Raw genomic sequence first — 16,990 nt, forward strand, 5'->3', positions numbered from 1 at the left:
TAGTCTTAAGAGAACCAGCATACCAGGTTCTGTATTAAATCTGGAATGTTAGTTGTTTTATTAGTTTTCTTTTGCTGTGTAACAAATTAACACAAACTCAGTGGCCTAAAGCACCAGTTTTTTACCTCACAGTTTCTGTGGGTCAGGAGTCCAGACATGGGTTAGGCGGTCTTTTCAGGGTTTAACAAGGCCAAAATTGAGGTGTCAGCTGGCCTGTATTCTTACCTGGAGCTTGAGGTCCTCTTCTAAGCCCACACGGTTGTGGCAGAATTCAGCTCCTAGATGTCACCTGAATTCCTTGTCACATGGTGCCATCCATCTTCAAAGTCAGTAATGGAGAATGTCTCGTGTTGAATACCTCTCATGCTTTGAATCACTTTGGCCTATGACAGTCTAGTCCCTTTTAAAGGATTGCCTGATGAAGTCAGGCCCACCAAAGATAATCTCCCTTTCTTAAGGTTAACTGATTTGCTGCCTTAATTACATCTGAAAAATTCCTTAACAGCAGCACCTAGTGTTTGATTAACAGAGAATGTATGTGCACCTCAGGGCTGAGACTCTTAGGTGCCATGTTAGAAGTCTGCCTCTCACAATTTTTTTTTTTTTTTAATTCTTATATCTCATATTATTTTGCATTTGTGATCTCTCAGATTCTGAAAGAAGTATATTAAAAATCTCCCAGTAGAATTTTTTCTCACCTAATCATGCTTATACATCTAGAGGTTTGGTTTCCACCATAATATATAGTTTTTAAAATGACAAATGACTCTTAACCTCTTGATGTTTTTACATCTTTTTTTCTTAACATTAGTGGGATCTTTAAGAAAATACAGTTGTAATGAAGATATATTTCTCCAAACATTAGTGAATTCCTTCAAAATTAACTCAATCTTTTACTTATCTTAAAATAATATATATCATTTGTATGAAACTATTTTACTCTCTGTGTACTTTTTCTACATTGTTTAAATACTTTCAGTACACATGTATTTTAAAATCAATAAAATTATTGTTAGAAAATACTTGGGAGAAATATACAGTAGTATATTTAAAGTCAGACTTCAGAAAGACATTATCTGTGAAAAAGATCCTGGAAATACCTTAAATCATTTTAGAGTTTTTCCAAGAAAATGCTTCCAAAGACACACTGAAATAGTAAATGTTACAAAACTAATCTTATTTGTATTTTGTTTCAGGAAGAGGAGTGCGCTTATATTACATAGGTGGGGAAGTTTTTGCTGAGTGCCTAAGTGATAGTGCAATCTTTGTGCAGAGCCCCAATTGTAATCAGAGATATGGCTGGCACCCTGCAACAGTGTGTAAAATTCCACCAGGTATGGATTCAATAATGTAAATAAACCTGTCATGTTAACTTGCTTAGTTTTTCTTGTTGCTAATTTTAGGAGAATCGGTAGATGATTGCATGCTCATATTCTAAAACTTGTAGCCCTTTTAAAATTACTTTTTAATAATGATATTCTTTTGACAGCTTCTTTTACCTTTTTTAATCATAGGCTGTAATCTGAAGATCTTCAACAACCAGGAATTTGCTGCTCTTCTGGCTCAGTCTGTTAATCAGGGTTTTGAAGCCGTCTATCAGCTAACTAGAATGTGCACCATAAGAATGAGTTTTGTGAAAGGGTGGGGAGCAGAATACCGGTATGAAATACATATTTGGTTCTTAAATTTCCACAGTGTAATTATGTTTCATTGCATTCTTGCATATTCTGGAGTTCATTTGTATCTGTTTTCATTGAGGTTATAGAGTCAGCTGATCTTTATGTAAAATAAAGTTGGAGGCCTCCAAATTCAAAACTATTGCAAATTACTGAGCTGCCATTATGGAAGATATTAAAACATGCACAGGCATGCATTTTAACATAATTCAGAGTGTTAAATATCATAAAAGGGGTTATATGAAGGGTTATGTCAGTTTATGGAAGGAGAGATGTTTGCACATGGTGCTCAAGGAAAACTTGATGGCACATGATCTAGTTGTAAAAGATGCATTGGATTTCAATAGTCATAAATGGGGTGGGCAGAGTTGCAAAGTGATAATCTTGACGATAGCATAGCAATTCAGTTTGGAGAATAGAAAAAATAAGGCTGAACAAACAAATTGAGACAAACTAGATGTAGGTTAAGAGGAACTTCATTCAGAAGTAGAAGGAATACTTGCTAATGTGCCAGGCACTGTGCTGTTTTAAGTGTAGTATCTAAAAATTACTATTTCTATTGTCAGTTCGTTCTTTGTAAGGTTGAAATATATGAAATTGCCATCGTTGGAGGTAACAAGTGGTTCAAACTAATACATATTTGGAAATAGACATAGAAAGCTGATAATTTGCCCAAGGTTACATTATAAGTGGTTGAGATGGGACTGGAAGATAGTTCTCCTGGACTCTTAACCTCTTCTATAAGGATAGTAGTAACAATTATATGTTTAAGTTTTACAAAAACTAAATTTGTCATCAGTGGATAAGATAGTCTAGATTATTGATGAATTAAACAATAGATTGGATTTCACATCAAAGACAGAGAAGACTTCTTTACCATATTTAAGAGTAGGAATTATGTAAAATACTTAGTCTACTTTCTTCAATTCATATTGCTTACTCCGTATGCCTGCTTAAGAAATACTCATGTAATATAGTGATTGTATTCCTGCTTCTTCCAGCAATGTAGTCCCTTCCAAATTTATTTGTTTTCGACTTGCTTGTCTATCTTAAGTTTTGTCAGAAATCTGACTTTGAGATTGTGAAATGTGAGGTCTACCTGTTGAATACATTTAAAAATATATGTTATATATTTATATCAGAGAATGAAGACTTGTCACTATTTTTTTCTGAGTTATATTGGTAGAATAATTCATTTTGTGATTTTGCTGTACTTCTGTTTTGATTATTACCCTTTTGAGATGTTGTTACCTGTTAAGAATGCTGAATGCCATTTTTTAAAACTTTAGACTTGACCTGAGTTGATAGCAAAATTAGATTTAAATTATATTGTTTAATAAGATTTCAGGTCAGACTTTTTTTTTTTCTTCAAAAGGTTAGAATAATGCAAAATACGGTAGGAATTTAGTGGAAGTAAGAGTGAATTACAGAGGGAATTCCATGTATATCTATAGATCTGCTAAGAACAGTTTTACTTGGTAAAGATACTGCCCGTCTTCATTCACTGTGGACTCTGCTATTCTTTAACTCAGAGATAAAGTAAAATCTGTAATTACAGAAGCAGTAATATACAGTATGTTTTTATAAGTATTGGGAGTCAGGTACATCTGACTTTGGAAAGTCAAGTAGTTTCCTGTAACATTTACAAATCAAAATAGCAAATATCCATCTATCTGTGGATATGTGGGTAGCTACCTGGAACTTATTGTCTGTAATCATTCTGGAGCTGAGGAAATAGACCTAATGTTTAGGTTTCTAAAACTATTTTTTTTTAATTTCCTTAATGTCATCTTGGTTGTTAGCACAAAAATTGGGAAATGTAGTAAACAGGGAATTTAGATGTATGAAGAATTCATATTTAATTGAGTGGCAATCTTCTTAAACCTACTCCCCTTGGGTGACCTGGATTATGAATTATTCTAGAAAGGGAAGTGGGACAGGGGAGAACAGGGCAGCCAGGACCATTGTTAAGCCATCTATCACAGTGGGTGGGTCACTAGAACTGACACCCTTGGGGAAACTCTGGGAAACAGTAAACAGTCTACAGAATTATCCTACCCAGAGGAACAGAAGTGCTGGGCATGTAAATGTCAATTTCTGTTTCCTTGGTTGAGGGCTGCTCCTGGGGATGCTAATTTCCTGGCACCTCTAGCCTTTTAGGGTATATCAGAGAGGTTCCTGGGCACAGCAATGCAGATACGTGCAATTGGAAGTTGTCTGGAGCACACTGAAAAATCCAAAGGGTATATAGTGGGGACTGATACCAGCTGCCTCAGAAAATGATATCCTTGGAAGTACAGTTTTAAATTATATCGAACATGTGTTGCTTGGAGATGAAGAGTTGATATTGGGCTTTTCTCCTATTTGAAGGGCTGTTTGTAGAAGCAAGTGGATTTATTGACTTATTCTGTATAGCAAATAAGATGGAACTAAAATCAGTGCATGGAAGTGACAGGATGTCATCGAATAATTTGTAATTCTCATAGAGTTGCCCCTTTTGTTGAAGCACTATTAAAAGCCCGAATGGTGTTGCTAAGAGGGATGTTCATTGGCTTTGGCAGGGAAAGTTGAGTTCCAGCTTTTAACACTCTCTGTGGTGTGGGTTTAGCTTTGGCCAAAATTTTGTTTTTGCTTTGGTATACTTTTATTTAGATTCCATTTGATATTTGAGTATCTACTATTCTGTGGTTGATTTGATAAGTACAGTTACTTTATGTCTTGGTTTGCTTGGACAATCCTGATTCACGTGTCTCCTTTTGGCCTGATTTTTTTTTTTTTTTTTTTTTTCAAGACAGAGTCTCGCTCTGTCGCCAGGCTAGAATGCAGTGGCATGATCTCGGCTCACTGCAGCCTCTGCCTCCTGGGTTCAAGTGACTCTCCTGTCTCAGCCTCCTGAGTAGCTGGGACTACTGGCACACGCCACCACACCCAGCTAATTTTTGTATTTTTAGTAGAGACGGGGTTTCACCATGTTGGTCAGGCTGGTCTCGATCTCTTGACCTTGTGATCCGCCCGCCTTGGCCTCCCAAAGTGCTGGGCTTACAGGTGTAAGCCACTACGCCTGGCCCTGGCCTGATATTAATAGTATCTACATTCTCTCTCAGGTGTTCCATTTTGGATGATGGTGAATAATACCACCTTATTAATTTTAGTTTGATGAGAAAAAGATGTTCTTGTAAATCACTTCTGAAACAAGGTCATCAGAAGTACTTTGACTTTGAGGATCAACCATTTTTCGGAATAATCGTGTCCAAAATTATATACACAACCTTTTAATTTCTGTAAATTTTTAATGCAGTGTACCTAAACATAGCCATTTTCCCTGCCTGTGGACTTGAATTTCATAATCATTTTCCTGTATTCTTTTAAACAGAAGGCAGACGGTAACAAGTACTCCTTGCTGGATTGAACTTCATCTGAATGGACCTCTACAGTGGTTGGACAAAGTATTAACTCAGATGGGATCCCCTTCAGTGCGTTGCTCAAGCATGTCATAAAGCTTCACGAATCAAGTCCCATGAAAAGACTTAATGTAACAACTCTTCTGTCATAGCATTGTGTGTGGTCCCTATGGACTGTTTACTATCCAAAAGTTCAAGAGAGAAAACAGCACTTGAGGTCTCATCAATTAAAGCACCTTGTGGAATCTGTTTCCTATATTTGAATATTAGACGGGAAAATTAGTGTCTAGAAATACTCTCCCATTAAAGAGGAAGAGAAGATTTTAAAGACTTAATGATGTCTTATTGGGCATAAAACTGAGTGTCCCAAAGGTTTATTAATAACAGTAGTAGTTATGTGTACAGGTAATGTATCATGATCCAGTATCACAGTATTGTGCTGTTTATATACATTTTTAGTTTGCATAGATGAGGTGTGTGTGTGCGCTGCTTCTTGATCTAGGCAAACCTTTATAAAGTTACAGTACCTAATCTGTTATTGCCACTTCTCTGTTATTTTTGTGTGTCTTTTTTAATATATAATATATATCAAGATTTTCAAATTATTTAGAAGCAGATTTTCCTTGTAGAAAAACTAATTTTTCTGCCTTTTACCAAAAATAAACTCTTGGGGGAAGAAAAGTGGATTAACTTTTGAAATCCTTGACCTTAATGTGTTCAGTGGAGCTTAAACAGTCATTCTTTTTGTGGTTTTTTGTTTTGGTTTGTTTTTTTAACTGCTAAATCTTATTATAAGGAAACCGTACTGAAAACCTTTCCAAGCCTCTTTTTTCCATTCCCATTTTTGTCCTCATAATCAAAACAACCTAACATGACATGATCACCAGTAATAGTTGCACTGATACTGCTGGCACCAGTTAATTCTGGGGTACAGTAAGAATTCATATGGAGAAAGTCCCTTTGTCTTATGCCCAATTTTCAACAGGAATAATTGGCTTGTGTAATCTAGCAGTCTGTTGATTTATCCTTCCACCTCATAAAAAATGCATAGTTGGCAGTATAATTATTTTTGGGGATATGCTAGAATTACTTCCACATATTTATCCCTTTTTAAAAAAGCTAATCTATAAATACCATTTTTCCAAAGGTATTTTAAAATATTTCAACAGCAGACCTGCTCTTCGAGTAGTTTGATTTGGTTTAGTTACCAGATTGTATTATGAAATGGATCTTTTGTAAATGTAATTGTTTCTGCAAAATACCTAGAAAAGTGATGCTGAGGTACGATCAGCAGATATGGGCCATCTGTTTTTAAAGTATGTTGTATTCGATTTATAAATTGATTGTTATTCTACACATAATTATGAATTCAGAATTTTAAAAATTGGCGGAAAAGCCATTTATTTAGCAAGTTTTTTAGCTTATAAGTTACCTGCAGTCTGAGCTGTTCTTGACTGATCCTGGTTTTGTGATTGACAATACTTTATACTCTGTAGTGAGAGGAGATTTCCGAAACTCTGTTGCTAGTTCATTCTGCAGCAAATAATTATTATGTCTAATGTTGACTCATTGCAGTTTAAACATTTCTTCTTGTTTGCATCTTAGTAGAAATGGAAAATAACCACTCCTGGTCGTCTTTTCATAAATTTTCGTATTTTTGAAGCTATCTTTGGTACTTGTTCTTTGAAATCATATCCACCTGTCTCTATAGGTATCATTTTCAATACTTTCAACATTTGGTGATTTTCTATTGGGTACTCCCCATTTTCCTATATTTGTGTGTATATGTATGTGTTCATGTAAATTTGGTATAGTAATTTTTTATTCGTTCAGCAAATATTTATTGTTCACCTGTTTGTACCAGGAACTTTCTTAGTCTTTGGGTAAAGGTGAACAAGACAACTACAGTTCCTGCCTTTGCTGAGACAGCAGTTACACTAACCCTTAATCATCTTACTTGTCTATGAAGGAGATAATCAGGGTACTGTACTGGAGAATAACAGATGGGATGCTTCAGGTAGGACATCAAGGAAAGCCTCTAAGGAAAGGATGCATGAGCTAACACCTGACATTGAAGAAGCAAGCCAAGTGATGAGCCAGGGGAGATAAGTATTCCTGGCAAAGAGAATAGCATCAAATGTAAAAAGGTTCACACTAAAGGAAACTCATGATTAGGTATTAATGCTTTATACAGAAACCTCTATACAAATCCAAACTTGAAGATCAGAATGGTTCTACAGTTTATAATATTTTGAAGGTGGCCTTATTTTGTGATAGTCTGCTTCATATCATTCTAATACATCTTCTTCCTCAACCTTTGCTGTAAAAATTTCGTTTGCACCACATCAGTACTACTTAATTTAACAAGCTTTTGTTGTGTAAACTCTCACCGTTTTAGTGCCCTGCTGCTTGCTTCCAGACTTCGTGCTGTCCAGTAATTATGTCCTCTACTACCCATCTTGTGAGCAGAGTAAATGTCCTAGGTAATACCACTATCAGGCCTGTGGGAGATACTCAGTGGAGCCTCTGCCCTTCTTTTTCTTACTTGAGAACTTGTAATGGTGTTAGGGAACAGTTGTAGGGGCAGAAAACAACTCTGAAAGTGGTAGAAGGTCCTGATCTTGGCGGTTACTCTTGCATTACTGTGTTATGTGAAGCAGTGCCTACTATGCTGTTTCAGTAGTGGAGCACATCTCTACAGTTCTGGTGTGATTTTTCTGTACAGTATGAAATTGGGACTCAACTATTTGAAAACACCTATTGAGCAGTTATACCTGTTGAGCAGTTTACTTCATGGTTGTAATTACATTTGTGTGAATATGTTTGATGCTTTTTAATGAGATGATGTTTTTTGTATTTTATCTACTGTGGCTTGATTTTGTTTTCTGCCCCTCCCCCCATTTATAGGTGTGGTTTTCATTTTTCTAAGTGATAGAATCCCCTCTTTGTTGAATTTTTGTCTTTATTTAAATTAGCAACATTACTTAGGATTTATTCTCCACAATACTAGTAATTTTCTAGGAGTGATGACCTGAGAACTGAATGGCCATGCTTTCTATCACATTTCTAAGATGAGTAGTAGTTTTTCCAGTAGGTTCCACAGAGACACCTTGGGGGCTGGCTTAGGGGAGGCTCTTGGAGTTCTCACTGACTTTGGTCTAGCCAGTGGCATCTTTATTCTGTACTGAAGAACTGCATGGGGTTTCTTTTGGAAAGAGTTTCATTGCTTTAAAAAGAAGCTCAGAAAGTCTTTATAACCACTGGTTGAGATTAGAAAATATAACTGGATTTAGGTCTACCTTCTGGAATACCACTGATTGCGCTCTTTTTATCCTACTTTAAAGAAGCTTTCATGATTAGATTTGAGCTATATCAATTATACTGATTATACCTTATAATACACATTCAGTTAGTAAACATTTATTGATGCCTATTGTTTGCCCAGCCACTGTGATAGATATTGAATAATAAAAAGATGACGGATGAGGCCCTGACCCTTGAGCTGTGCTTGGTCTTGTAGAGGTTATGTTTTTTTTCTCAGGACCTGTCACTTCGGCAGAAGGAAATCTGCCTAATTTTTCTTGAAAGCTAAATTTTCTTTGTAAGTTTTTACAAATTGTTTAATACCTAGTTGTATTTTTTACCTTAAACCACATTCAGTTTTGCTTGATTTGTCTGTCTTTTAAACACTGTCAAACGCTTTCCCTTTTGTTAAAATTATTTTAATTTCACTTTTTTTGTGCTCTTGTCAGTTTAAGACTAAGACTTTGAAGGTAAAACAAACAAACAAACATCAGTCTCAGTCTCTTGCTAGTTGAAATCAAATAAAATGTATACCCAGTTGGTTTCTCTACCTCTTAAAAGCTTCCCATATATACCTTTAAGATCCTTCTCTTTTTTCTTTAACTACTAAATACTTTCAGCATTTATTCAGTGTTAGATACCCTCTTGGTCTGAGGGTGGGGTAGGTTTATGGTGGGATATAAAGTAACACAAGACAATCTTCACTGTACATAAAATATGTCTTCATGTACAGTCTTTGCTTTAAAAGCTGAACATTCCAATTTGCGCCTTCCATCCCAAGCCCCTGCCCACCAAGTATCTCTTCAGCTATCTAGTCTGTGGACATGAACAATGAATACTTTTTTTCTTACTCTGATCTAAGGCACTGATATTTAGACATATCAAACATTTCTTCCTTTCATATACTTTACTTTGCTAAATCTATTATATTCATTACCTGAATTTTATTCTTCCTTTCTACCTGACAACACACATCCAGTTGGTACTTGCTAGTTATCCTCTTTCTTGTTAGCCATGTTTTTTTTTTTTTTTTTTTTTTTTTGTTTTTTTTTGAGAGGGAGTCTTGCTCTGTCGCCCAAGCTGGAGTGCAGTAGTGTGATCTTGGCTCACTGCAAGCTCCGCCTCCCAGGTTCACACCATTCTCCTGCCTCAGCCTCCCAAGTAGCTGGGACTACAGGCGCCCACTGCCACGCCCGGCTAATTTTTTGTATTTTTAGTAGAGACGGGGTTTCACCGTGTCAGTCAGGATGATCTCGATTGCCTGACCTCGCGATCTGCCCACCTTGGCCTCCCAAAGTGCTGGGATTACAGGCATGAGCCACCGTGCACGGCCTAGCCATATTTTTATCTGCATATATCAGAATGTTTCTCTCCTTTGAACTTATTAACAAAAAAGGAATGTGCTTTTCATATCTAGAGTCCTAATTTCTTCATCATGAAGTTTGCTATTCAAATTGATCATTTTAATTTTACAAGTGGCTCAAAAATTCTGTTCAGTAAATGTCTTTGTGACTGGCAAATGGCATAAATTATGTTTAAGATTATGAACTTTTCTGACAGTTGCAGTCAATGTTTAACCTACGATACCAGATTTCCATCTTGGGGCATATTGGATTGTTGTATTTAAGACAGGAATAATGATAGTGTGTGGTCTCCAGAGGTAGTCAGAATCCTGCTATTGAGTTCTTTTTATATCTTTTCAATTTTTTATTACCATTTTGTTTGTTTAGACTACGCTTTGTATGTGAGGATTGAGGGGCAAATTATCTCTTGAAGTGGAATTCTTGTGTTTTGAGCCTTACAACCAGGAAATATGAGCTATACTAGATAGCCTCATGATAGCATTTACAATAAGAACTTATCTCATGTGTTCATGTAGTTTTTTTGAGTAGGAACTGTTTTATCTTGAATATTGTAGCTAACTATGTGTAGCAGAACTGCCTCAATCTTTTTAAGTAGGAAATAAATAATGTGTGTGTATGAATTTATATATACATATACACTTAACAGTTGGGGTCATTCTAACAAACTTAACAGTTGGGGTCATTCTAACAGTTAAAACAATTGTTCCATTGTTTAAATCTCAGATCCAGGTAAAATGTTCTTAATTTGTCTGTATACATTTTCCTTTCATGGACAGACCATTGGAGTACATTAATTTTCTTAATCTGCCATTTGGCAGTTCAGTTAGTATACCATTTTTTGGCAACTTGGTAACGAAGAATCACAGCCAAAATTTGTTAACATCAAAGAAAGTTCTGTCATATACCCCATTACTAAATTACTATACATCCAGCAGACTCTGGGATGTACTAACTTAGGGTTAACTTTGTTGTTGTTGTTGTTGATGATAATACTAGATTGCTCCCTCTTTAATTCTTCTTCTGGTGCAAGGTTGCTGCTTAAGTTACCCTGGGAAATACTACTACAAGGTCAAATTTTCTTGTATCTTACAGCCTGATTGAAGGTGATTCAGATCTTTGCTCAGCATAAATGGATTTTCCAAGATTCTCTGGGCCATCCTTGACCCACAGGTGATCTTGCTGGAGTATATTAACTTAACTTCAGTACCAGTTGGTTTGGTGCCATGAGATCCATAATGAATCCAGAACTTCACCATTGCTTAGATGTAAGAGTCCCTTGGAAGAAGAATGCCACTGATGATGGGGGTCAGAAGGTGTATTAACTCAACATAGAGGGCTTTTAGATTTTTCTTCAAAAAAATTTCAAGAAAAATATTCTTTTACCCTCCAAACAGTAACAGCTCTTTAGTTTCTCCAAAATATGCTCTTTGGTTTACTTATTTTTAATAAAGATGGTAATTTATTGAACAATGAAATCCGTAATATATTGATTTAAGGACAAAAGTGAAGTTTTAGAATTATAAAAATACTTAAATATTATATATTTTCCATTTCATAATTGTTCTCCTTTCTCTGTGGCTTTAAAGTTTTTGACTGTTTTACAATGTTAATCACTAGGTAACTCGCCATATTTCTGGTTCTATATTAAGTTCTATCCTTTATAATGCTGTTATTATAAAGTTGGTTTTTAGCATTTGTCTGTAGCATAGAAATTTTACTAAGTCTCTGTTCTCCCAGTAAGTTTTTTCTTTCCTCAGTAAGTCCCTAAGAAAACATTTGTTTGCCACTCTTACTATTCCCAATCTTGGATTGTTCAAGCAGAAAAAAAATGTGATGAGAAACAGGAGGGTCCTTTTCTGGTGAATATAGGTTCCTGCTTTAAGAATGTGGAAATCCATTGCTTTATATAACTGATCCACACACAGATTAGTTAAAATTGTGAGAAATAATTCACACATAACAAGTAGGTAACATGCATGAGTTTTGAATTTTTTTAAAAACCAACTGTTTGACAAAATACAGAACCCAAATTGGTACTTTCTTAGACCAGTGTAACCTCACACCTCATTTTTCCAACCCTGACTTGAAAAGCATATTTCTATCTTTTTATTAGTGATAGTGAAGCTGTGACACTAACCTTTTATACAAAAGAGTAAAGAAAGAAAAACTACAGCGATTAAGATGAGAACAGTTCTGCAGTTGTTGAACCAGATCACAGCATTGTAGGCAGAATAAAAAATGTTCATATCTGAGAATATTCCTTTTGCCATCGTTTCCCAAGGCCAGACCTCCTGGTGGAGCACAGTTAAAAGTAACATTCTGGGCCTTTGTAATCAGAGGGCTGTGTCTCCAGTTGGCAGCCTTTGTTTTAATATATAATGCAGGACTGTGGAAAACAGTCGGCATAGAATATTTTCACCTAAAAAAAAAGAAAAGACACACAAAACTGGATTAATTGCAAAAAGAGAACACCATAAAATACCATATAACTGGACAAAGCTAGAAGAACCTTTAGATTTGTCTGAAAACAGGTTTCAAGAGTGAGCTTTTATACACTGCTCACTAATTTGCTTGATTACTACCAACTCTTCTTAAAGTTAACACCTTTAAATAAGGTATTTCTGGACTTCTAGCCTTTTAGCAAGCTTAGAGGAACTAGCCATTAGCTAGTGATGTAAAAATATTTTGGGGACTGATGCCCTTAAAGGTTATGCCCTTGAAAGTTCTTACCTTTTCTCTAGTGACACTAAGGAAAGAGTGAGTAGTGTTCTCAGGGTGACCAGCTTCTCTAATGTGCCTGGGACTGAGGGTTTCCGTGGATGTGGGACTTTCCCTGGATACAAAATTTTTAGCAGAGTTTTGTATATTTGTGGATTTTTCTGATAAGCAGCAAATCAGAGGTCTTAACCACTGCCCAACAGCAATTCTCCATTGAGAGTACGTATCTTGAACTTAAGAAATACATTTGCTCTGATTTTTAATCTTGTAAAGTTTTTGCTAAACCCAAGCAAGTCCCAGGCACACCAGAAGGAGCTGACCACCTTAGGTGTTCTTGTGATTTACCCTCACTTCCTTATGTTGTCATAGTTGCTTCTAAACTCAGCTGCACTATGGCTGTCAACATTTCTGATACTTACGGGGATATGTGCCATCCAGTCACTTAGTACTGTGAATGGAACATGAGATTTATAACACAGGTAATAGCTGAAGGTGCCAGTATGGTGGTGAGACTCACACTTAGTGATCCAGCTAAGGTAACTGATGTTTTAATGGAACAGAGAGGAGGCCAACTAGATAGCTGAGTTATTCTGAACCTATGTGTATATGTAAGTACAAATCATGCGTCCTTAACGGGGTTAAACAATCTGAAATTTACATTTTTCATAGTAAAAGGAAACCAATTGTGGTCGCAGATTTCTTTTCTTGTGAGGAAATACATGGCCTTTGATGCTCTGGCGTCTACTGCATTTCCCAGTCGGTTCTGCTCACGAAGCCAGAATGTGTTGTTATATTTTTCCCTGAATGTTGTGTTAAAATGATTAAATGCATCAGCCAATGGCAAGTGAAGGAATTGGGTGTCCTGATGCGGACTGAGCAGTTTCTCTCAATTCTAGCCTCATACTAATAAGGTGCTTACCAGCTAGAACATTGAGCACGTGAGGTGAGATTTTTTTCTCTGATGGCATTAACTTTGTAACGCAATATGATGGATGCAGACCCTGTTCTTGTTTCCCTCTGGTAGTCCTCAGTGGCTGCATCCTTGGTGCACTGTGATGGAGATATTAAATGTGTTCTTTGTAAGCTTTCGTTCTATGATTGTCAAAAGTACGATGTGGTTCCTTTTTTTATTTTTATTAAACAATCAGCTGAGGCTTTATTACAGCTGGTTTTCCAGTTAAAATTGTTGAATACTGATGTCTTTCCCCCACCTACACCAAATATTTTAGTCTATTTAAAGTACAAAAAAAGTTCTGCTTAAGAAAACATTGCTTACATGTCCTGTGATTTCTGGTCAATTTTTATATATATTTGTGTGCATCATCTGTATGTGCTTTCACTTTTTACCTTGTTTGCTCTTACCTGTGTTAACAACCCTGTCACCGTTGAAAGGTGGACAGTTTTCCTAGCATTAAAAGAAAGCCATTTGAGTTGTTTACCATGTTACTATGGGACTAATTTTTAATTGTTTTAATTTTTATTTAAACTGATCTTTTTTTATATGGGATTACATTTTGGTGTTCGCTCCCTAAATTATATGGAAACCAAAAAAAGTGATTGTATTTCACATATGGACGTATGATTTTAACAGTGCACGTTTTTGCTTTTTTAATTTGGTGTTATATAAAAGATTATCTTATCCCCCCGGGAGATAAATTTATATTACTTAATATAGCCCCACAACAGGCACACACCACACACTGCACAGTGCTATTTATACATTTTTATTTATTTCAGAGTTTGCCTATGCCACATTAGCGCTCTAATACATAAGATCTATGCTGTAAACAAAAACATCTTCAAAGCTGAAATTTGCTAAAATATACATTTAACAAAATAACATTTTTAAGGCTCCATTGAAAAATACAAGATAAGATATAATCTCATATAATCAGTATGAATAATTTTAAAACTGAGAAATATTTAGGTCAGCCACACTTCCTTTGTGCCTTGCAAGAATTCAGTTCTGTGGATGAATCAGTACTGGTTAGCAGACTGTTTTCTGCAAACCATTTTAAACATGCTTTAGTGTGCAACAAAAAGGGACCTCAAATGCTAAAATACACTATTTTATGTGGCATTGAATAGCCTTGGGACTGGTGCAGTTTTATCAACACTTTTTTATTAGGAGGAAACCCAAGAAAATTTACTGTAATTGCTACCACCTGCCACTATATAAATAAAAGGAACTTCCCAGCATTGAACAACATTGAGGGCTGACTCGAGGAGATCCTTCTACATTGTCACCTCATGCTGGCATTGCCTGCCACTGCTTGCTTGAAGTAGTGACACTGTTCTGTATCAGGAGATTTTTATAATGGCCCTAGCATCCATAATTCCACACGTTCATCAAGTGGCTGAAGAGTATGAGAGAAGTATTAAGGTCTATGTTGGGCTGTCTCCCCACTTGGCATATTCTGTTTTTCACTCTTCAAAATAGATTGAAAGCCTCTTAGTGCAGGAAGCAGGCATCAGTATCAAACTGATGTCATCCAATGCAATTATTTTAAGCTCCAGGTTGTCTAAGTTTGGGTGAAGAATGTTCATGAACATGTTTGCAACATACAGTTATCCAGCTTCCCCTTTGACAGATTCACCCTTCCCATCAAAATACACAGTAAGCCCAACCTAAAAATTGTAAGTTTACAAATAAAGGAAATGAAAAACTCAAAAAGCTAATTTACACATAAAAATTATCTTTTGCTGCAATAAATAGGTATGGAAATATTTGTAGCATTGGTTTAACTGATTTTGTAAAACAAATGTCATGGTATTTTGCTATAGTGAGACATGCAGTAATTCTTAAAATCACGTTAATAGAAGGCAAGAACATTGAATCAGACCTAGCAGATAACAGATTCAGTGATAAATGAACAATAGACTAAGCAGTGGTCTTTAGGAAGCTACATGAGAACAGAGTATTACTGTGCTCCCGTCCAAACTGCATGACTTTATTGGTTATAGAATAAATGGAATTTGAGATGGGGATTTGCCAGTTTTTACAGTCTGTCTTCAGTAGTTTTGTTGGCTGCCTCTGCACCTTTCTAAATGTTATGTGAAAATAAACTTACTTAAGTTCTAAAGTAGTTTAGGAAAGAGATGTGATGACAGGAGAAAGAAGTTAACTTCTGAACAGTTTGGTCCAGGAAGAAGGTGGGCAGAATACAGTACGCCCAAGGTTGAAGAATACATTCAATTTGGAGAGATGGAGAAGACCTTTGAAGAAGGTCAAAATGAGATCTTGGAACAGAATTGTCACCTGTGTGTCTGGATATACATGAAAACTGGACAGTGTTATTGAGCTACTGCTTATATGGTGAGCAGAAAATTGATAACCACAAGCCTGGTAGGTTCTGTTATGAAGCCCACATACAATCACAAGGCCTAGATAGCTTGGAGTTAAAAGCCAAGGATAGCTGTAAAGTTTGGGCTCCATAGTTTACAGTGAGATTGTGCTACTGAGCAGTCATTTGGGGGCAGTGGTTCTGAGATTACAAGCCATAACCCAGCCAAGAATGGGCTACATGTGGAATGAGGATGAGGAAGTTGCTACATATAAACCCTAGTGTGTGTTTGTATTTAAGTGAAACTTAGTTAACTTTTTTGCTCACAGCCAAAGATTATTCATCTAGAGAAGCCGTTGGAATTTTAGCAGAGTTTTGCATATATGTGGATTTTTCTAATGAGTAGCAAATCAGAGGTCTTAACCACTGCCCAACAGCGATTCTCCATTGAGAGTATGTATCTTGAACTTAAGAAATTCATTTGCTCTGATTTTAGATCTTGTAAAGTTTTTCTTCATGAGAGTTCTAATCTCTAAACTATATTGTGGCAGTATTTGATCAAACTACATAAGTACCGTGTAAATAAGATTTTAATACAAATGATGACTCACTTCTAAATGGTTTGCCGTTAAAAAATGTGCTGCTGTGAGAAAAATGAAATTTTTTTTTTTTTTGGAGACAGAGTCTTGCTCTGTTGCCCAGGCTGGGGTGCAGTGGCGCGATCTCGGCTCGCTGCAGCCTCTGCCTCCCGGGTTCAAGTGATTCTCCTGCCTTAGCCTCCTGAGTAGCTGGGATTACAGGCACACACCACCACGCCTGGCTACTTTTTCTATTTTTAGTGGAGATGGGGTTTCACCATGTTTGCCAGGCTGGTCTTGAACTGACCTCAGATGATTTGCCTGCCTCGGCCTCCCAAAGTGCTGGAATTACAGGCGTGAGCCATCGCGCCTGGCTGAAAAGTGAAAATTTAAGCCTAGCTTACCACCTGGAATAAAAATGTTTTATAGGAATGTCTAGATTGCTCTTTTATATTGAAAAAAAAAACTTATCTGTTTCACCCAAGAACCACAAGCTACTTCATTTCAACTTTTAAATCATGAATAATAGCATGTGTTATCACCACATTTAAAAATGTAGTCAATCACAAACACATATTCTAAGGAATTGAATTTTTTAGAGATAATTGAATGCTTTCATCTGTAAAAGAATTAGTGGCCTGCAAACCACTGTGGATTCTTGCTATG

At 36.2% G+C, this 16,990-nt stretch overlaps 1 protein-coding gene across 3 annotated transcripts in view; it reads left to right on the forward strand.

Annotated features, from left to right (window-relative positions):
• Positions 1 to 6,743, forward strand: part of SMAD2 (SMAD family member 2) — a 96,712-nt gene extending 89,969 nt beyond the window's left edge. For all 3 annotated transcript variants that reach the window (XM_032152370.2, XM_032152372.2, XM_032152373.2), the window contains 3 exons: positions 1,197 to 1,334; positions 1,515 to 1,659; positions 5,050 to 6,743. In XM_032152370.2, coding sequence (XP_032008261.1) covers positions 1,197 to 1,334; positions 1,515 to 1,659; positions 5,050 to 5,173 — 407 coding nt within the window. In that variant the 3' untranslated portion in view covers positions 5,174 to 6,743. The remainder of the gene's footprint in view (positions 1 to 1,196; positions 1,335 to 1,514; positions 1,660 to 5,049) is intronic.
• Positions 6,744 to 16,990: the final 10,247 nt, after the last annotated feature.

Source organism: Hylobates moloch, unplaced genomic scaffold (genome assembly GCF_009828535.3).
Source record: "Hylobates moloch isolate HMO894 unplaced genomic scaffold, HMol_V3 SCAFFOLD_5, whole genome shotgun sequence".
In the NCBI taxonomy this organism is placed as follows: domain Eukaryota; kingdom Metazoa; phylum Chordata; class Mammalia; order Primates; family Hylobatidae; genus Hylobates; species Hylobates moloch.